Source organism: Dunckerocampus dactyliophorus, chromosome 1, assembly GCF_027744805.1.
Source record: "Dunckerocampus dactyliophorus isolate RoL2022-P2 chromosome 1, RoL_Ddac_1.1, whole genome shotgun sequence".
Taxonomy (NCBI): Eukaryota; Metazoa; Chordata; class Actinopteri; order Syngnathiformes; family Syngnathidae; genus Dunckerocampus; species Dunckerocampus dactyliophorus.
Genome location: NC_072819.1, coordinates 41,268,591 through 41,290,880, shown reverse-complemented (window position 1 = coordinate 41,290,880; position 22,290 = coordinate 41,268,591). Strand labels below are relative to the sequence as shown.

Below are 22,290 nucleotides of genomic sequence, written 5' to 3'. Positions count from 1 at the left end.
TCCAATGAAAGTCTCCAACTTTTCAAAACAAACTCATCAGGATTGTAAATGTAGTTTCTTTCTTTCAAGTTCTACCAACAATGTTAAGTAAAGATCGGTAACTCAAAATACAGAGGCTGGCTACATAGAACATACTTTATCTCTCTTTAAACTCCACGGGAGGACATTTCACATTTGTATTCACACACTTACGCGATTATGCGACACACGTATACTCAAACATTCTGATCCATGTTTGTGCTAGACAATGGGACTAAGTTATGCAACACTTTTTACTGCACAGAGAATGTTAAGCAGGATTTTTGATTTGTCAACACTGTTTAAAAGACATATGCAAGGACTACAACTACAAATCAACGGTACAAAATTCATGCTGTACATATTATTTGAGGTTGTGTCTTTACCATGATACAAAATTTCCTTTGCTTTTCATGTATGCACCTTGGGGTTGTCACAGGAAGTGCAGAGCTTTTTTATATACAAATTAAAAATGCAAAATAAAAGAACAGTGTCAATGTGAAATTGAAAATTGATAACAACTGCCTACCATGCGTTTCTTACCTGTCTCACATGAAACTTATCAAGTTCAGCCATATTTTGGTTATGAAATTAGTTTTATGCTTACATCATCTGATTATTATACTTCGAATCGCATGTCTCTAGGTACAATTTACACCGTCTTTACTTCAAGAACGTTTCACATTGATTTACATACATTTTTACACCCTTGCTTTCCATCACAGAGATGTCACAAAATGAAATCATGGCCAGGTATCAAACAAGGTGCCTGAGAGGTCATAGTGGACAGAAGCACAACGGCACTACAACGTTTGACACAAGTGCAGCACATCTTTGCCTCGGGGGCAAAGTGAGTTTGAGAACTACAGACAAGCAACTAAACCATTTCATGGGAAGAAGTCAGGCAAAGTGGAGTAGACACATCGAGGCTGGAAACTGAACTGACACTTTGAGAAAGAGACAAGGTAAGATTAAAATTGGAAAAACAACTTCAAGTATAATAGTGTTACATAATAACAGCCTCTACTGACGGCTCTGCCAGACATCAGGCAGCTGCTGCAATTTAATGTATTTCAGCTACTGAAGGTGCAATGTCACACATTCAGAATTTAAACTTGGAGTAAAAATGCATGATCTTTAATGTGAATTGAACCGAAACAGTATTCATTGATAAATGATACAACAGGGTAGCCTATTAGAACTTCCGTGTTCTATGGAACGATCATTTTTGCTTTAATTCTACAACACAAAAAGTACAGACCTCATTTGTTTCCATTAAAGTATGTTACTGATGTTACCACAGCGACAACTTAGTCCTTTGTCAAGTTGTTTTTATGATTGTGTTGTGTTTATTTTAGACTTCTGCTGTGTCTATGCTTGTATTGCACCCATAGGATGTTAACATACCACTGTTATCTCAACTGTTCTGCTCAAAGTAGACAATATCAACATCTAGACTCTTATTAATGTGCAGTCCCTCTTTAGCTCCAAATTACACTTTTTTTTAAACCAAAAAATATGAGAACACCATTGGCTAGCATATGTCACCAATAGTGGTTTAAAAGAACAGATAAATAAATGCCAATATTTGTCACAAATCAGAGTTATCGTCAGAGAAATTGTCATACGGGGACTAGAGGTGCAACAATTCATTTGTGAATCGCCAATTAATTGATTATCCAATTAATCAACCATTTTGATATTCGATTAATCGTTTTTTGATTTAAAAATGCAAATATCCTGATTTCAGCCTCTCAGATGTGAATATTTTTAATTTCCTTTGTCATCTATGAAAGCAGACCTTATTATGTTTGTGTTTTTTTGGGGAAAAAAAAAGATATTCACACACATCAGCTTTGACTTTGCAAAACAGCGATCGACATGTTTGCCTCTTTTCTGATACGTTGCGGACCAAACCATTAACTGTGTTTGGTTGATATTGATTTGGTCCATCTAAGGCTTAACCGATTACTCAATTAATCGAAACAAGCTTCAGATTAATCAACAGAGAAAATAATAGCTGGGCACCTTTGGATGAAATTCAGATTAAAAGACACAATTTTCCTTATTTTCCATAATTTTCTGAAAAAGGTCCCTATTCTCAAATGCAAATGTTGACAGGTATGCTAAATGATGACACACACACACCCACACACACAAACATTATTCATCTTGGCAAGACAAATATCTTGAAGAGCAAGTTTTCACCACAACCAAACTTCTAAACTGCAGGGTGAGAGGCAGGTCCAGGGTAATTTAATGACGCATCGTCGTCCCCCCCAATGTACAAACACTAACTACTAGGGGTGTCACAAGATAAAAAAGTGAGAGATTTCTTATTTGGAGAAAAGCTGTCTCGTGAGAACAGGACAGCCAGAAGCCAATCAGACTGTGAACTATGGCATCGCTACTGTGAACGATAATACACTTAATATGGAAGTGGCAAGTACGTGAGCCATTATTGCAACTGCTCATTAAGTGTTTTACGGACACCTTGCAATCCAGCCTCCCTTGGTGTTGTCAGTGACTGTTTTTCCATCAGAGTTGAACAGCTACTGCAATCCTAAAGTCCAAGCAGAAACTGTAGTAATTCTACATTTGATCAAAGTTACTTAAGATTTGTCAGATTAAAACATAAAGATTTTCGGACTTTTCTGCACTTTTAATCACCGAGCGGTCCTATTTAAGCTTGTTACAATATGCTGTGCACCAAACTCATAACACACCCCATATGTACAGTAGAAGAGACCTCGTTGACAATTTAGCAATGATGGCTATATTTAGCAAGTAGGGGTGCACATTCAAAGTGAAAAACAGGAAGTGCTTCTTGCATCATGCATCCAACCAAACCTCTGACCAGCAGCGGAGCCAAGAAGGGAGCGCTTGGACTCACTCCTCGCATGGCAACACCTGGACCTCCTGGCGAAACTCGCAGGCTCATTGCAGAAATAAAATAAACAAAAACCCAGCAAATGTGGAAAATAGAGCAAAAAGAAATATTGCAACTAGAAAAACTAAAATGTTGATACCAATAACTAGTAAAATCAAAGATTTGTCTTTAAATATATGTATAACAATAATAATAATGGATTAGATTTTATATATCGCTTTTCAAGGTAACCAAAGCGCTTCACAATGAAGTGAACCCATTATTCATTCTCTCTTCAGTCACACACTGGTGGTGGTAATCTACATCTGTAGCTGCCCTGGGGTAGACTGATGGAAACATGACTGTTAAGACTGCCAAGTCGCACCTAGAGGCTCTCCCACCACCACCAAACATTCATTCACATTTACACACCCGTGTTGGCAGCACTGGAGGCAAGGTGGGCAGGGACACAACAACGACTGGGTAGCGGGAGCAAAGCTCCAACCTTGTGGTTTCTGCTCTACCTCCTGAGCCACTGCTGCTCAACATTAAATGTTATTTTATTAGATTTTTTCAGATTTTTTTTTTTTCAATTCTAAATATCAAAGGACAGCTGGACAGCACTGATGTAAACAGACAAAGATGAGTAAGACGAAAAAAGTGAGGTGGCATTGTTCAACTACAAGCTGGAACTATTTATGCTGTCACCCCTGTTGAAAAGGCAGCATTTCGAGAAGTGCTGCAAACGTCTCACAGACAGTACAAATTGCCTGCGAGAAGATACACATGAATGCCAATTCCACAACTTTACAGAGTGAAAAATGACATATTACAGGATATACTGCATTATTATGATATTATTTATTATGACTATACATCATCATAACAGTTGTTTATTTGTAAATGTTTTATAGTATAGTTTAGCGTCAACTTCGATACGCACCTGCATTGTTTTGTGATTCGGTTCAATACAAAAGTTTAGCAGTAGTAGTATATTTAAGTAAATAAAGTTGGACTAAGTCATATTTTTTCATTGTACCTTTCTTAAAATTAATGTTAAAAGTCTCATATCATGGACTTACTGTTATCATCTTTGCATTTCAGCTTATTCAGCTCACAAATTTTGCCCAGTCAGAGATTTTGCTTGGTATGTCAAAATAGTACATTCATGGTAATAACAGTGAAACCTGACACCAAAAGATAAACAAATCTAAATGCAACACTCATATGTTTTGCCAGTGTAAGTCATAGCAAAGTAAATACCACAAAAAATTCCAAGTTGACGTTGGGATTGCTGCTGTTTCAATATTGAGCATTTGGCGCGGCATCAATGCCTACCAGTGCTAAATATGAAAGTAAAGTTGATCATAAAGACAAAAACTGCACTTCTTTTGCAGATTTGCAGGAAGTTGAGAATGGGGAGTTCAGGTTATGATCACATGGGCTCCACAGTACGTCCATCTCTCTGCATTAATTCCCCATCTGACACTGGGATGGCCTGGTTGGAGGAGACAGAGGACAACAAACCTATCCGCAGCATGTTGGGACTCCCGGAAGTCAGCTGGCCAGGAGTCTACCCTCCCTGCTACAACAGATTATCTAATGAAGCACCAAGGATGACAGAGGCCACCGCCCCCCCGGAACCTACACTGGGGACTCCAGGGGCAAGCCCACCCATGCTCATTCCAGCTCAGAACACTCCCCCTGTCATTCAGGTTGAAGCGGAGGAACACTGTCTGGAGCAGGTCCAGTCTATGGTGGTGGGCGAGGTGCTGAGTGATGTCAACAAAGCTTGCAAGCTGCTCAACATTGCACCAGGTACACCAGCTTATTCATTAATAACAAATGAAATAACTGCTGGCTTCAAACACTGCTCTGCTATTGCTATCAACACGCACACAGGTCTGATGAGCCTCTAGGGACCTACCCACCTTGTGTAAACTCTTGTGTTGACAGAAGAGCCACATCACTTTTTTTTTTTTTTTTTACTCAGCCTTGGAAACCTTCACTGTGCCGCTGATTGTTTGCCCTGTTGTGTAAAAGCAAACACATGAATTAAGGGGAGTTTACACGAGACAAGTCTGAATTAAAATGGATACACTATCGTTTTGACTGCTTGTTAATGCAACGCCCATATTTTGGAGATGAAAAGATATAGCTGGTGTCAAAGTTGAACTTTTTCCAAAACAGCATTATTGTTCCGTTGTTGTCAAGTTCTTTTGGACTTAAGCCAGCCTGCACTTGAAAAGGCTGAGAAGATCGCTTGGGACGTTTTATCAACTCAAGTCCAGTAGATTTTCTTGAGTTTTGACACTTCAACTATTCACAGGAGTTTGTCAGGTTAGGTTGATAACCTTTGAATCAAAGAAGAACCCACACAACACTTTGGCCTTCAAAGTAAGAGCACTACATCTTGTTTATTGCGGTAAGACAATGAGGGTGTCATAAAAAATAGCTGACACCAACATTGAGGCAGCAAAGTATATTAGTGCTAATATGGTAGCGCAAGACTCAAAGCACATAGACAAACCTTTCACAAGCTGTTTGATATTCTGCGCCCAAGTTAGTGCATGTTTAAGTGTCTGCAGAATCACACTAACACATAAATAACAGCATATGTGGAAATTATTTTTCATGAGCTTTTCAAAAGTCAACATCTTTTGTGAAAGTGTACCCCGGTGAAAATAGATCTGTGACAAATTCATAGTAAGGTTGCTAAAAAGTTCATATCAAAAAATTCATGGCGAAATCCAGACATTTCATCCAAAAAGAACGCCCTCATTTATACCATGCAAACTTGTATGACCCTGCCTCTTAAAAGTATTGGCATCAAAAATTGTTAGGAACCGGAATCTCCACCTCCACCAATCTCGTGTACCTTCAACCGTTTACTTTTTGTGTGGTTCTGTGTAAGCTTTTAGCGGTAGCCCGCTGCTTTTTAAGATCCATTTGTTCTGGTAATTGAACCTCCATTTTAATGGGTCTGTTTCATTTAAGGAATTTCTTTTCCATCAAACAACTGGTCCGTGGTTACCAACTGCTCTGTGGTTATCAATTGTTCCGTGGGTATCAACTGTCAAGTTCTTTGGGACTTAAACCAGCCTGCACTTGAAAAGGCTGAGAAGTTCGTCGAGGACGCTTTATCAACTCCAATAGATTTTCTGGAGTTTTATTTCACACATCACCGATTTATAGGAGCTTGTCAGGTTAGGTTGATAGCCTTTGAATCAAAGAGGAATAGCATCAAATTGCTTCTCAGACTAATCAGTTGTATCTTGAAGCAACAATAGTCGTTACATGCCAGTGGTCTTTCTGGTCTCCTCTCATTACTATCATTTAAGTAGTCTCTTCATTGTCCACTAAATTTGCCAATTATTTACTCTGTACAACCACCTAGCATAACATAATGCATGTCATATATTTTAACAATATATTCTCAAATAAACCAAATTCGACAGAACACTTGCTTTGAAACTGCACATGTACAAGTATGTCACATTATTATACAGTATAAGTAGGGTTGGGTATCGTTTACATGATGTCCAATACCAATGCCATATCAGTACTATTAAAATAGTTCCGGTGCTTAAACGGTGCCCAAACTGGTACTAAAAAAGGAAACCGTACAAAAAAATGCCTTTTGATTTTTAGAGAATTTTGTGACATGCATGTTGAACAGAAGATTTAAATACTTCAAGTAATCCACTCACCAATATGAAATAAAATCCACAACAAATTGTTATAATTAGCAATAGCAAAACCAACAGCCACACAGAACACAGACAATGTGCAAAAACATTTGCAAGATTTTACAGTGCATACATTCCGCACAATTCAAGCAGAATTTGATCACTGATACACAATTCTGCCGATGTTAGACTGCTGTTACAATGTCATTTGTTAGTTAATCACACCTGTAGGAGTCGTGTAGTAATTGAGCAAAATGAAGTTAGTGTCACCACCTGCTTGTGTAGTAATTTGTAGTTGATGTTCAGAATTCCGATGCTCATGAATGCACCACGTTCTCCTTGATTGTGATTGGTGGATAATGACAAAGTTTGGAGAGTGTTGCAAAGTGTGGAGAACGATGGAGAAATGTGTGCGAGTTTGGAACTTAGCACTGCTGTTGGCGTGTGAAGGTCAGCAATAAAGTTTAAAAAGAGCAAATACGTGTGTCTCTGTCGGGACGCTGCATACTTAGAAGACATTACTTGCACCTTCAGGCACTTGCTATGGGCGGCTGAGTCTGCATCAATGTAACACAGAAATAAGCCACCGATAGCTACTTAGTTTTTCAGTCTGGTAACTTCCATTTATCTTTGCACCAGTGCCAGTATAATACAGAGTTTCGGTACCCATCCCTACATACAAGTGGTGGAGAGCAGGGTAGCTGTTGTGTGCCACTCATGAGCTATAATGAGCTTAATACTTCGCCAGTGAAGTATACATTTACTTTAGCCCACACATTGGAGCATAACTCAAAATCTCAACCCAGATACAGGCTGAGTATTTAACAAAAGTATGCTCGTGAATATTGTAACTCATCCAGGTCACTGTATTCTCACAGCATTCAATCGATCGCAACTGGACTGTTTAGGTTGTCTTAGAAGACGTTTCGCCTCTCATTCGAGCAGGCTTCATCAATTCATGCTCAAAGACTAGGTGGGGCATGGACCAGTCAGACTAGATAAGACAGCTCTAGTCTGAGAGCTTGGCACAAGATCCGATCTATTTATCCTCTAAAGGTCCAGGAAGGAATGGTTGGCTCTTCAGTGGTGTCAAATGACTATCGTGAGGATACTGGGCACAGCCACCTTGGTTTCAGGTGGGTCCATGACCATCATTACATCTGAATGGGATGCTAACGAATAGGGGTGTAGCGATTTGTTTTAATAATGATTCCATTCGTATGACGATTCATGGTTGATATGATTGGTTCATTTAGAACGATACGATCCGAAACGATTCAGTGACTTTAATTCAATTCAGTAACTTTTTAACCAAAAATTCAACCAGTGTGACTGTGAAATAAGTAGCTGTTCAGTTGAAGTTTCCTAGATTCCTGTTGTTTCTTGTAAGGGAATGAGGTATAAGTTCATTATGGATATAAACAAACACGTAATCAACAATTACAGTTTTGGCTTAGTCTCTGCCTGAACATGCTGGTGAGACCTGAGGCTTCTGCAGAGCTGACGTTACCTTGCGCTACTGCCACAGGAACACCGCAGGTGGTGCCTGGACAGTCAGCGTTGTGTGAAATCCCTTGATGCCTTAGTAGGTGGGTGGAGAGATATGTTGTGTTGCCGTGGTATTTCACTTGACCTTTACATATCCTACAAACAGTGAGCGGCTTATTTAGAACATCTTTACAAAAGCCAAAGTGTTTCCACACACTGGACCGCAATTGTGGATTAATTGGCAATTAATTATTTCTTGATCGCCAGGTTGTCCTCCACCATCGGCCATGCTATGTTTCACTGTCTGATGGCGCCTGGCGCTGACCTCACAGACGGGTGCGTGGCGATGACGCAGACAGGCAGACTCAATCGAGTGCTAAACACACACATCCACATAAAGCCTGCTGTGCTTAAATCCAATGCTTTACTTCCTAATACCGATGCAATCGATTGATTACCTTTTTAAACCATGTTTAATCGATGTATGTCGTGCATAATGAAAACCTGCCGGACACAGATCGATGTAGTTGAATCATAGGAATATAAATCGATACATTGATGTAGTCGATGAATCATTACATCCCTACTAACGAGGGTGATACCACCGAAACGACCATTTTTGGCAGGCAGAGGGACCACTCCATTGTAGCCTAACAATCGTCCAAAACATAAAATCCTAGAGTTCAAATTTGTTTTCTAACTAATGGCAATCCTGCAATTCTGTAATAACACCATAAATGCATGCGTACCTCCTGTCAACAATGCCAAAAATGTGCGCTAATATTTAATCTCCCGTGTCCACTTTAGCAGACCTTCTGTCATAACATGATGAATTTTATATTAATGAGATCAAAGCACAGACTATGGATCCAGTCTCATTAGTTTAGACTCCTGACGCATATTGCCATGGTACAGTATCTGGGGATTGCTACATACAGTATTGTAATACGGTATAGTATATTAACCGGTATTATAATTCTACTAATTTCTTTTAGCTCAGTGATAGAATCAGCATTCACATTTAATTTCTGTGGGAATCACAAGCTCTAACAATGGACTTTTGTCCATGTTGTCCTGTACTGCCGCAGACCCTTTAGATTGGAGCTGCATACACGTTTACAAGTGGCTGCTGTGGACCGAGCACCTGTACAAACTGCCACAGATCAGCCTGCTCTTCAAAGAGCTCAATGGGAGGGAGTTGTGCTCTTTGACAGAGGCCGACTTCAGACAACGTTCCTCGCAGTATGGAGACATGCTGTATGCTCATCTTGACATCTGGAGATCAGGTAAGAACTGTGAGAACCGAACAATTGTGATGTTCTGGGACAAACACAGTGAAAAGAAAGATATTTGCTATAATTGCGGGATTGTTTTTTGACTGTTTCTTTTAGCTGCAGCAATGAAGGAGCAGGGCCCATCAGAAGCAGAGTCTAGTAAATGTAATGCATTTTTAACAACAACGTATCACTAAAAAGACAACGCCAGGCATGTGGCTCCTAAATGTCTTCCACTTTTCTTTATAGCAAGTGACAATTCCTGGTGCAACTACCCTAGTCAGCCCATCCACTTGTGGCAGTTTCTTCGAGACCTGCTCCTCAAGCCACATAACTACAGCCACTCTATCCGCTGGCTCAACAAAGAAAAAGGTAAAAAAAAAAAAAAAACGGAAGAAAAACAGAAACACTTTACAAATGAGCTGCTCTGGGATCTAATTTGGTGAGTCATTGTAAATTAAGTTTTTTTTTAAATGAAGATTTGATACACAGTCTGATTGAACTAACACGGGAAGGTCCATCATTCTCCAGCTGAATTGTTATTTAGAGCTCAAAGCCCAGTATTCTGGAACCAAACAGTTTGCTTGAGGTATGACTGTTTTTCAAATGTAGTTTTTCACATTTTCCACTGTGTCCCACCAGGATTTTAAAATCTTCAGTGATTCCATTAATTCAGTCGGCACATATTGCTGTGACATGGGTGTCTGCTGAAGTCTGGCTTTTCATGGACTATTGATAAACATTAATAGATAAACAGACATCAGTCATTATAGCAGTACCACTGATTGGTAGTGATTGGTAGCATACACACAGTGTGTAGCACATTTTGTTTGCTTTTTAATTTATTTGGCCAGGTGTTAAAGGACAGAACAAATGTTAAATAGATTATTTGGACAAAATACACCTTCTGGCAGCAAACTATGGCAAAGTCTTTTCAGCAACTGCATTTGTATGCAAAACTAAAAACCTATAAAAAAAAACAGTTTGTTTCAATTTTGTGAAAGTAAGAAATGTTCAAAAGTCAAGGCGCAAAAAAAACATCTACAAGCAGATTGTTTCAATTCACATGTGAGTAGAATACTTTCCACGTGCACTTTGTATGTCTCACACGCGCAGATTCAATGAGATTCAACCACAAGCTCTACATAGTTATGGATGCCAATTCTGTGGGCATCTGAAAACTGACTTTTGGCAGTTTGGAGGCGGGACCTACCAGAAGCACAGAGCTGCCTGTGATTGGTTGCTTTCCAGGAAAATCCCGTCCCGGTGACAGCGTCTCTCACTTGATTGACAGCTAGCTACCTGCTCCATTGTTGAGCGGGTAAGTGCATTTATCGTAAATATATCATGAATGTAAGGACTTCAGTTAGGGTTGGGCATCGTTTGAATTTGAACGATTCTGGCTCCAATTCAGATTCCTCGTCTTGATTACGATGCTTGTAAAAGGCAGCGTCATCGTTTGCATGGTTGAAATGAGGGTGCTAACCAGAGATCTTTTTGTCTGAACTTCTCAATTAATTGTTTAATGATATGAACTTTTTATCAGCTTTACTATGAATTTCTTACAGGCTATTTTTAACCAGTATATAAACATGAATATAAACGTTATATTTCTTTTTACAGGAGTACGCTTTCATGAAAGATGTTTTCTTTTGAAAACTATTATACTTTGTTTGCTGCCACAATGTTGGTTTAAGCTATTTTTTATGACACTCTTATATGTTAACACAAGTAAACAGAATACCGCTCTTATTTTGAAGGCCAGAAGTGTGTTGTGGGAGTTGAGAAGGTCCCTTGACTGTTGCTAACAGAGACGGACTGTGCAAGTGATAAACTTGCCTAGCCGCAGCTCCCGTCCTTTATTTGCACCACACTTATACATCAGGGAGCATCCTGAAACCCTCGGGTACATTGACATGAGACAGACGTCATTTATTCATTTATTCTATTCGGCTTCTTCTTTGTTGGCAGCTATTACTCAATGCTGGAGACTCGATGCACAACCCTAACTACAGTCATGTACCTGTATATGTGGTGGAAACTCCTGTCGCAGAAGCTAACGTTAGCTTAGCTAAAATGCTCAAACTAACATTGTCTACATTACATTCATTTCAGAGCCTGTGTCAGGTGTTTGTGAAATTGTAGACTATTTTATTCCACTACATATAAATACGTGACTGTGCTTCGCTGGGTCCAGCCTCCAAACTGCCAAAAGTCAGTTTTCAAACGCCTGCAGAATTGGACCTCCATGCGTGGGAAAGCACCACACATGTGTAATATGTACTATGTGGCACTATGTAGAGCTCGTGGTCATTAAATCTGTGTGCATAAGACATACAAAGTGTGTGTAAAGATTATTCTACTCGTGTGACTTGAAACAATCTGCTTGTAGATAGGTTTTTGCACCTCCTGACTTTTGTTGCATTTCTGACACCATATTTGCCAAATAGTGTTGCAATATTTTTGTGCTATTCAGGAATGTTTCTGAATAACAAGCAATCAAGCAGTACATTTAAAAGCAAACAGATGAGATACTGCCAGCCATAGTTAATATCACTATAGACTATTCAATTTCGTAGAACATACACTCCTGATCAAAATCTTAAGACCAGTTGAAAAATTGCTATAATTTGCATTTTGCACATTTGGATCTTAATGAGGTTTTAAGTAGAGCTACAATATGCAAAAACCAGAAGGCGGAGTGAGACAACAAGCATTTTGAAAAAGTAATTTATGGAAAACAACAAGACCACAGCCTATAAAAGCAAAAATCTGCTCAAAATGTTTATTTTCTGTCAGGCATTCACACTGTCATGCCCTCTTGATGGCTAAAGCTAAGAAGCTTTCTCTTTTTGAACGTGGTCGGATTGTGGAGCTGCATAAGCAAGGCCTCTCGCAGCATGCCATTGCTGCTGAGGTTGGGTGCAGTAAATCAATCATTCTACATTTTTTTTAAAGATCCTGAGCATTATGGAACAAAAAAGTCAAATGGTAGACCCAAAAAAATCACACCTGCGCTGAGCCGGAGGATCCGATTGGCTGTCCATCAAGACACAGGGCGGTCTTCCACCCAAATTAAGGCCCTTACTGGTGCCGACTGCAGCGCGACAACCATCAGACGGCATCTGCGGGAAAAGGGTTTAAAAAACAAAAAACAAATTCAAAGATCTCGTCTCCTTCAATGCCACAAAACTGCCCGTTTAGACTTTGTCAGGGAGCATCAAACATGGGACATTGAAAGGTGGAAAAAAGTTTTATTCTCTGATGAGGAAAAAAATGTAACCCTGACGGTCCCGATGTGCTTCCAACGATACTGACATGACAAGGAGATCCCACCTGAGATGTTTTCTACCCGGCACAGTGGAGGGGGTCCATCATGATCAGGACATGATTGAGGAATCAGCACAAGTGGCATAGAAAATGAATGAATGAATAATCAAGTAAAGATAAAACGCACTCTCTACCAGGGGTCATCAATTACATTTGTCCAGGGGCCAGAATTTTTCTTGGCAGACACTGCGAGACCCAAATGGCATTGTAAAAAAAAATAAAGATACGTAATTAAGAGAGAAAAACAGATTGTACATATATAGCCGCACTGGACTATAGGCCGCACATGTCCACGTCATAATATGGCATATTGTGTCGCACACAAGTCTATGAGGACTAGGTCACTCTTTATTTGACTGGAGCCAATCATGAACTATGAGAAAGCTCACAACGATGTGTCGCTGTTACGACAAAAAAAAACAAACACTGCATTAAAAAGCACACACAACAATAAATGCAATTAATAAAATGGAGTATCAAGACTCTACAAACAAAATTGAGCTTGAATAAATAAGGAACATTCATATTCAAGTTAGCTCACGACACTAACTTGTGCTAGCTCTAACCTGGCGGACTTCTCTGTGTATCAACTCACTAGCAGCCCCGCCTCCACCTACTGGGACAAAGAGGCTGAATGGATGAGAGGAGGGTTCACTCTCTCCGTTTTCTCCAATATAGAACCAACACGCCCAGAAAGATGCAGAGTGAACCCTCTTGTCATCCAGCCTGTGTGGTAAAGAGACAGGATAGAGAGGAAAACAAACACACATGCACATGTCAATTTATCGAGGCCTGTAAAATAATCTACTTTGTTTTTATTTATCATTCGATTAATCAAATTATTGATTATCGTGAGAGGCCTACTGGTTCCTCACGGACTCACGAGCGGCACAGTATTTACACAATTAGTAGTAGTTCTGAACTAAAGGAGATGTCACAAGATTGGAACGTGGCCATAAATTAGCCGCAGCGCTGCATAAGCCACAGCGTTCAAAATTTAAGAAAAAAGTTGCGGCTTATACACCGGAAATTATGATATATATATATATATAGTATTTTTTTTACCTTTGTCAGTGTCAATAGTCATATTATATGATACCGCCAAATTTGTTTAAATGTGAGCTGTCTTTTTCTACTGCTGCTTCCTTGACGCCCAGGCCTTGCTGTTGTCCCCTGCAGAGCAGAGGAAGTACTGCATGAATTGGCACTTTTCCGGTTAGACTGAATGTTTAACACTCTTTGGGTGATGTTTGGTGGACCAAAAGCTTTGAAGACCCGATATGGCCGGCGGGCTACCTATTGAGGCCCTTTGCTTTATAGCCTCAATGTGTATTTTAGGGAAAATAGTTTTGCAAAAAAATCTGCTTACCATAACCTTTATTCTTCTTTCTTATAAATAAACATCATCAACATTGATATTGCACTTCTAACATAAGAGGATTAGTAATGAAAAATATAAGTAAAACCAGGCAACAAATAAATAGACTTTTACCTCTGTAAATACACAGGGTGCTTTCTGGTAATGTGCTGCAGCTGGCTCCATTTGACAGTGCAAACATTGCTCTTTTTAAGTTTGAAATGATGCCCCTTCCTCTCTTTCCACCTGGTTGCAGTTTTCCTTTGACCCCCCTTTTGCCATTGCCACTCTCTGCTGTTGCCCGCAACACAGACCACAGCATCACACCACAGGTCGCATGTGTGCTCTATTGCAGCGGCAGTGCGGATTTTATGTTGCAGTCACTCCGTGCGTTCCGGATTTTAGTAATTTTTATTAGTTACACTCATTAAAGCAATCATCGACACAGAGTACAAATTGGAGCTTTTTAGTAATCAAATTAATCAATTTAATCAATGAATTGTTGTAATTCTAGGTAGGTGTTTTCCAGTTCACCTATTCCGTCACATCCAAACTGGCACCATGCTGAGCAATGACATTTATGACTTTAAATATGGTGATATTGCATGCTTTTAGATCCATCAGGTGGTATTGGATGAAATGTAACATAAAAAAGTGATTGAGTGTGATGACTTGTGCCGTTAGGTAAGAAGGTCTGCTTTCTGTCCACAGGAATTTTCAAAATTGAAGACTCGGCCCATGTGGCCAGGCTATGGGGCATCAGGAAGAACCGTCCAGCAATGAACTATGATAAACTGAGTCGCTCTATTCGTCAGTACTACAAGAAGGGCATCATTCGAAAGCCTGACGTGTCCCGCAGACTGGTCTACCAGTTTGTTAACCCAATATGAGCAAGTTGATGTGGCCTGGCAGACGGCAACAAGCTGAAGGATAAAAATGAATATATGCTGGACATACACAGAGTAAACAGAAGAACCTGGAAGCTCCTCATGTATTTGATCTTTATTTCAATTGTAAAGACTGCCTACCAAAATGTGCACTTCTGCCTATTAGAATCTCAGATAAAAGATTATTTCATTTTATAATCGTGTCTTCATACATGTAAATTGTGCCTTCATCTTTTAAAAATTATTTTGTTGAGGGAAGGGAAATATTATATGTATTAACAATCAAGTTACCTTTGGTCCAATGAAAGGTACTAGCGGTTGTTTGCTTTGTTCTTGGTTCCCTGCTACATTGTGCTGCACTGAATCGTCATGCAGAACTGATTTTGACTTTTCCAAGTATAAGTTACATCGCCACTGGTTGTCTGGCAACAATGTCACTTCATATTAGGGATGTCCCGATCCACATTTTTTGGCTTCTGATCCGATCCGATTTTTTTTATAGTCTGCCGATTCGATCCATCTGATCCGGTACCGATCTTTTTATTTTTATTTTAAATACCGGTAATCTTTTGTTACATTTGTGGAATTGAATATGGTTATTAAAATAGCTCTTCAAAGCATTAAAAATAATCCAAAGTATTACTGACTTTACATTTTTATTACACAACCAGCGGTTGAGCAGCACTTCCAGTGCGAGCTCCCCACACCATGACACAGCAGTCCGGGCACAGTGAGGGGGAACTACCGCTGTAGCTATGGAGCCGAACATCCAACATCCAATGTGAAACTAACTGCACCATGGTACAGCGCAGACATGTCTGCATGGTGGTGTTGCGTTTTCTTCTTGCGGGTGGCAGGAGTGGCAGGAGTTTCTAGGCGCATTACAGCACCTACCATGTTTGGAGTGTGGCCCTCAGTTACAAGCGTTATACAACCAGATCGGCCCGATCTTGTGGTGGACGCCAATTTTATCCGACCTTCAAAATATAGCGGATCGACAGCCGATCCCAATCCTGAAGATCGGACCGGACTGTCCAAACAAAGGAGCTCCTCTTCTCTTGTGATAAACAAGATGGCGAAAAAGAAAAATTAAAGTTGATACTTTTTTCTTCATGTTTTTGGTTTTGAATATTCCTTCTTAGGTGCGGAACGCCATGGTTGTCGTTTTTCATCGACTGACATCTTTCAAAGAGGTTCAAGTCATATTGTCTAATATACATTCTAGGCTACGAAAGGTAAACCCAAAAAATCAATACTACATATATTTTAGCAAAATGTCCACTACATTTTAAGACCAATACTCAAGGTAGATCTACTGTACAATGTCTTGACGTCATCGCTCACGTGACGTTAGCTTCTTTTTGGACAGGTTTTCCTTTGATATTCCCTTTTGGTTCCGTTGCCATGGCAACGCCTCATGGCATCTGGTGTTTCCCGCTCATAAATACCTCTTAACATTCTAGTGTTCTGGTTGCCTGTGTTGCGTGACCATATGAGCTCTGGGTTAACTATTAAAGGCGAACAATTAACTCAGTTACAATTGTATTCTATGTGTCCGACACAATAGTACAGAAATATGGTGGGGGAAAATCAATATATTCATGTTATCAAGTGTATTATACGGTAGCATGCAAATATATGACTCATATATTCCTTCACATAGTACTCACCAATTTTGTGGACATGCTGTCCTTCCACGTATTGCTGGGAATGGCCACCTAATAGCTGAGAATGTTACCCACGTCGTCATAAAAAGGAATACCCTCGTTTCTCATTACATTGTTGTTGTTTTTAATCCATCTGCCAACGGAGACTAGTTTCTTTCATTTCTTTTATGACTTTATCTAAACTACTCACGCCTCCTCCAGTCATTTCCGGTTATTTCTTCTTCTACTCTTGACTTTCCATGCCACTTCCTGCTGTTTTCCACAATCACCAAGTTAGAGATGAACGAGCATATTTCAAAATCAATTTCAAAATTCTAGGTTTTTTAAAATTACACTCCCCAGTCAAATGAGTTAAATTAATATTTAATTGTATCTTGAGTATGTAGGTGCTACCAATTTTTCTCTTCAAACCTAGAAAAGATGGTACACAACCATACACACAACACAAAACACACACAGACCACACTTTTTCCAAACACTTGTTTTCCTCTCAAACCAATTTTGCAACGCTGACACCATCACAACAAATCCGATTTGGGTTTATCATCACTATCGTCATTTTTATCTGTGATCATAATCATCTTTATGCATATTTAAATGAACGTCTTGTTACATCAAGATGAACAGGCACTACACCAGTTAGGAGATAAAAGTACATCACTAACTATGAACATACATCATAGACCACTAATATAGGGTTTCCACAACATCAGCTGCAGTCCCCTGTGTGCATAAGGAAGAGATCATCAACATTTAAAAAAAGCATTTACATGTACACCTCTTTACTGCTTCAACATGGTTAGGTCTGGTTTCCAACTCAACACAGTTGTACAGTTACAACAGAATAATATAATCTTTAAATTACATCTTCATATACAAATTTGACCGCGTGTTGTAACGCTTTTATGATACACTGACCATCGCCATAGAATTCATACAATATGATGTCTAGTCATGTTTTCAATTGCTGTTATTTGAATGACATACATTTACATATATAACACTACATTTTGTCTTAGTAGTCAATCATTTGCATTTTTTAAGCATTTTTTCCTGTAACATTTATACAACGCATACACACTGAATGATGATGCTTCCCCCACTAAAATGACAATCAACGCATACACACTGAATGATGATGCTTCCCCCACTAAAATGACAATGTAACCAGGTCATGTGTGTCTTTGTGTGTGTTTGACCGCTGTGTGTGTATGCGCCCATTTGGATATTTGGATGATACAAGTCCTTTTTGCTTTGCTGGACAACTATACGCTTAAGACACAACTTGTGAGCTGGTGATGTGTTTCCTCACATGGACGCCTAAACCTGTCAAATCCAGACACAGAGCTGAACACATCTGTTAGTCCTAAACTCCAGCACTTCGAAAAGGCATCATCCCCATCCGATCATCATTTTAACAAATTTAGGAGCAACCCATGGCATGATAACACACAAATCAATTTGCTGAATGCAAATATTGATATGATTTTCACTTCTAAAAAGCAAGGTGATCTCAGCGCATAATACACTGCAAACACCTTACATGCAGTGCATTACTGGTGACTGTAAATATATTCCCTGTGTCATTCCCAGTGGTGTGAGGACAAATACCATTTTGGTGGACTGGGAGGCAGCTACAAGTTGATCTTGTCTGGAGACATGTGAGGTTATTGCATGGAGGGAAAACGCAGTTGATGGTACTGGATCATTCTTTGGCTCAGCATAGAAACGAGCTACTAGTGTTTTTTATTCGAGGACGGCATTTTGTTAGCACAACACTGCCTCTTCTCGCCTGAACGCTAGTACATTCATGTCCTGTTCACGAGGCTTTGTTCTCCGCACAGCGATGTGGAGCTCATCAACATGCCCCCATTGGCCCTCTCTGGTAGAAAATGCTGGCATAGGCATTGTTCCAAACCCTCCACTTATACTGCAAAAAGAAGCTCTGATGCCACTTTGCTTGTCATTCATGTTAGTGGATGTGGCTAAGAAGGAAGGTTTTTCTCTTTTCAATGAACTGCATGATAAGAAATCAAACATAAAATCAAGCTTGTCGTTAGCAAGCTTCCCCTCATGAGAACAGATGCATGCGATGCTTTAAAAGTGACTTTTGCATTTTGTAGTTGTAGCGTTGCATCAAGTTGTGGCCCCAACAAGACTGTAGGAACCAGGGAATGATAGTTGTTGCATAGCACATGCTGCTATGCACGCTCAGAAACACTTAAAACACATAACACTGCACACACGGGATTAAAGGTCGGACCAGAGCACTCAACTAAAAAAACAAAACAAAACAAAGGATACTGTTTGTGGTACTTTTAACACTACACAGCATTCCCGATGTATGAAGGGTGACTGACCACGCACAGCGTTAAAAAAGCTACACAAAAATGGCATTACACTGTATATACACAATGCAGGTTAGAGAAGCCTGTCGCTGTCGAATGGGTATAACTGATTATATTTGCTTCCCATTTGCACAACCGACTGCAGTAAATAAGCTGTATCGTAGGTTAAGTACAGCTACACAGAGAAGCCACATGTGCCTGCACTGTATGTGTTATAGTTGACTGTGTATATACTGGGATAACTGCCGCTCTTGTTTTGAAATGTCCACCCACCCGGGGGAGCGGGATAAAATATACTATAGCGATGTACTGTCTTTTAGGTTACTAAGTTTTGATGACTGCTTGGCGCATCTGTTGGGCAAAGGATGTGTCGCTCTTAAGTCTCTGGCTATGTGTGGTGCAATTGGACAAGACTGTTCAAGCTGCCTCCAGGAGCATGTCCATGTCCAGCCACTGGCCTAGATTGGCTCAACGTAATTGGCCGGGTACAGTCCCTCCCGGCCGTTGTCCAAACGACCTCGACACCAGCCTTGCTCATCTTCGTCCTCGGTCTTGGTCAGCTCATCGCCTGTCAGGTCATAGGCAGGATGGTGTCAGATGGTGAAAACAAGACGCCACGCTTCATATTTGCAATGTTCTAGATTTAATATTACTCTTATTCATTACCAGTGAAGTGCGGTGAGGATCATGGCCGGTGAGGCACTGACTCCTTTGGAGTACTTTTTATGTTAAGGGTATAACAACAAAAGAAAGAGAATAATTCCCGTTCTTTAAAAAATGTTGTCAAATTGTTTTCAAATACTTCTGAAAACTGAAAAACGCTCACGCTCTTACCTTATATCTGTATATTTTATCTGTACATGCGCCCTATCCTTCTCCAAGAAAAGTTCTGATACTTTGTTGTAAAAGTCTGATCACCTCCTGGTAAACTTGGGTATATAATCCAAGATGTGCTAAGAAAATGTTAAAAACAACTTGAACTATACAGAAAATACATTTAAAACACAGTTCAATGGGCAAATAATTAATATTTACTTCATTTTCATCAATATTTGTGTTCATTTTTCATCATGGCAGGTAAGGCAGAACCTCACCTGCCTCCCCTGACTGCACGTCACTGGCAATTTCCTGGTTTGTTGCTACACAAACTACGATGATTATTTAAGTCATGCCTGCAACTAGAAAAGACAAAAGGATGAGTTCATTTCATGACTGCACCATAATTACCACTATTTTCTAAATCTCCAAATGACGAAGTGACAACAGTGTGTAATCCCTGAAAAAAATGCAATTAGGAATTAATCAGATTTCCACAAATATGTAACAATACTCTCATCTGCTACATTATTGGATAACTGGTGGTAAACAAAAGAACAGCCTTTTAGGGTTTATATATCGTGATTTTAGAATCATAAAGGAAGAAAGTCAGGAATATACCGGAAAGTGTACTGTATCTTCCAAAAGTCAGATACTCTCAAGGGTCAATACTATTTCAAGAGGATAATTCTATTTCTCCATTCCTAATAGAGTTGCCTGCCATGAAGTGCATGTTGAACATCCAGCGGCCTGCATGAGAGAACTGGACCCAAAACACCAACTTTAACAGCTCTAATCCACATCTATACAGCTGGACAACACATGGACACAAACAGGACACGTGCATTTGCACTTCTGAACGGCACATACATGTATCATGACGAGTGTACTCACTTGTGTTGCCAGCTATTTAGGCAATAATGGCTGTGTGTTGTCATATTTTCAGAGGACAGTAAACCTATACTGCTTTCCAAGTTGCACTGACAAGTCTAAGATATTTCTCTTGAGAAGACATAATATAATTAAATGATAATATTTGGTGTGTTTGAAATGAATAGTAGCTTTCATCCACCAACTCGGTAAAAGTAAAAGATGGAGGCCGGGAGGTCATTCCCACGCATCCCTGAGCTGAAGCTGTCCACCAGTTCTTACACAGCAAAAAAACTTACGAGGGGCTTTTAGGAGCAAGTTCTAATTGGGAGCAGGTGCCTGCATTGTAATTTGTGGCCATTGTTGACTAATTTCAGTCCTTATCTCAAGTGAAAGACACATTAGAATGGAGATGAAAACAATGTTAGGAGTCTTTGACCACCTGTGGCAGTTTCTATAACCACAATCCTGCTGTAAAAGAAGCATCTGGAACAAAAGCATTGAAAGTTAACATCTTTAAATGTGCGTACCTGCTTTGAAGGAGAGCTCATCCTGCTCCTGGCCATCGTAATCATAGAGAGCTCGCACACGGACGCCTTTACCAGTGCTGGAATCATCTTCGAATGAGTTCCCGTTACCGCCGTTTTCGTTTCCAGAGTAAGCAGCGGGCTGCTCATCATCAGACCACTCAGTCGAGTACGCTTGGTTCTTATCATAGCTGCTCACGCTGGAGCAAGAAAAAATATAAACATTTAATGAACGTCCAATTTTAAGGGTGACACTACAACAAAACGTTAATGAATGAACGTTTTGACAGCACATATTCTATTTTACTTAACAAATTCTGTGTGGTTTTTCCAAAGTCTAAAGGAACTAACCTGCTCCGGTCACCAGGGGGAGCCACATGGTCAGTGCTTGGAGTGGGCGGGGCTCCATCTGGTTTCTTCTTCTTTGGGGGAGCACTTGCCTGGTCTGGGTTGTATTCCTGTTCAAAACACATTCGAATGTATCCAAAAAGCAGAATATAATTTAAGAGTTCCTCATGCTGGAGCCATATAAGGATGCGTTTGAAGCCGTAAGCTACCTCAAATGCGGGCCAGTTCATGTGCATTCCAGGCCCGTGGTTGTTGCTGAACCACTTCAGATCCTCTTGTGTGTTCGCTGCCAGGATGGTGCGCTCCAGTTCTCTGTATATTGTGGCATAGCTGAGGAGAGAGAAAAACGGAACAAATTGACACGAAGAATGCACCAGAGGGGACTGGACGATGATGCTGTCTCGTTTGGCAACAGAACCAACAGTTTAATTCAAGTTCTGGGGCTGTGAGAGCTCCGATGTTGGGTCATGGCAACGCTGAACTGAAGTTTAAATAGCTTATTTGGCCTGAATAGAAATGCCTCTAACCAGGAAATAACTTTGGTAGTTTTCTACTGTTTAACCATAGCACCTAAAAATACAAGATTAACCTCTGTATCTCGTTTTCAGTACTTTTTCAATCTTTTCTACATTCAAATAAGTATTATTTCAGCTTTTACGTTATAATCTTAAAGGTATATTCTATGTCAGGGGTCCTGAATTACATTTGTCCAAGGGCCAGAATACAGTAAAACTGCACATTTTGAAGTGGCCAGCCTAAGGCACACCTGTGCAATAATCATGCCGACTAATCGTGCTGTCTA

The 22,290-nt window shown here is 39.9% G+C and overlaps 2 protein-coding genes across 3 annotated transcripts in view; one reads left to right on the top strand and one right to left on the bottom strand.

The window, feature by feature from the left end:
- Nucleotides 1–921: 921 nt before the first annotated feature.
- Nucleotides 922–15,408, top strand: LOC129177962 (SAM pointed domain-containing Ets transcription factor-like). Its single transcript, XM_054769576.1, has 6 exons — nt 922–983; nt 4,285–4,705; nt 9,153–9,350; nt 9,456–9,503; nt 9,588–9,710; nt 14,737–15,408. The coding sequence occupies exons 2-6, from the start codon at nt 4,303–4,305 to the stop codon at nt 14,913–14,915; spliced, it is 951 nt and encodes a 316-aa protein (XP_054625551.1). The 5' UTR covers nt 922–983; nt 4,285–4,302; the 3' UTR covers nt 14,916–15,408.
- A 1,518-nt stretch (nt 15,409–16,926) lies between these two features.
- LOC129177936 (protein kinase C and casein kinase substrate in neurons protein 1-like) overlaps nt 16,927–22,290 on the bottom strand; it is a 43,827-nt gene continuing 38,463 nt past the window's right edge. For both annotated transcript variants that reach the window (XM_054769575.1, XM_054769574.1), the window contains exons 7-10: nt 21,698–21,818; nt 21,492–21,598; nt 21,144–21,340; nt 16,927–19,495 (exon numbers count right to left, since the gene is read on the bottom strand). In XM_054769575.1, the coding sequence (XP_054625550.1) occupies nt 19,386–19,495; nt 21,144–21,340; nt 21,492–21,598; nt 21,698–21,818 (535 nt within the window). In that variant the 3' untranslated portion in view covers nt 16,927–19,385. The remainder of the gene's footprint in view (nt 19,496–21,143; nt 21,341–21,491; nt 21,599–21,697; nt 21,819–22,290) is intronic.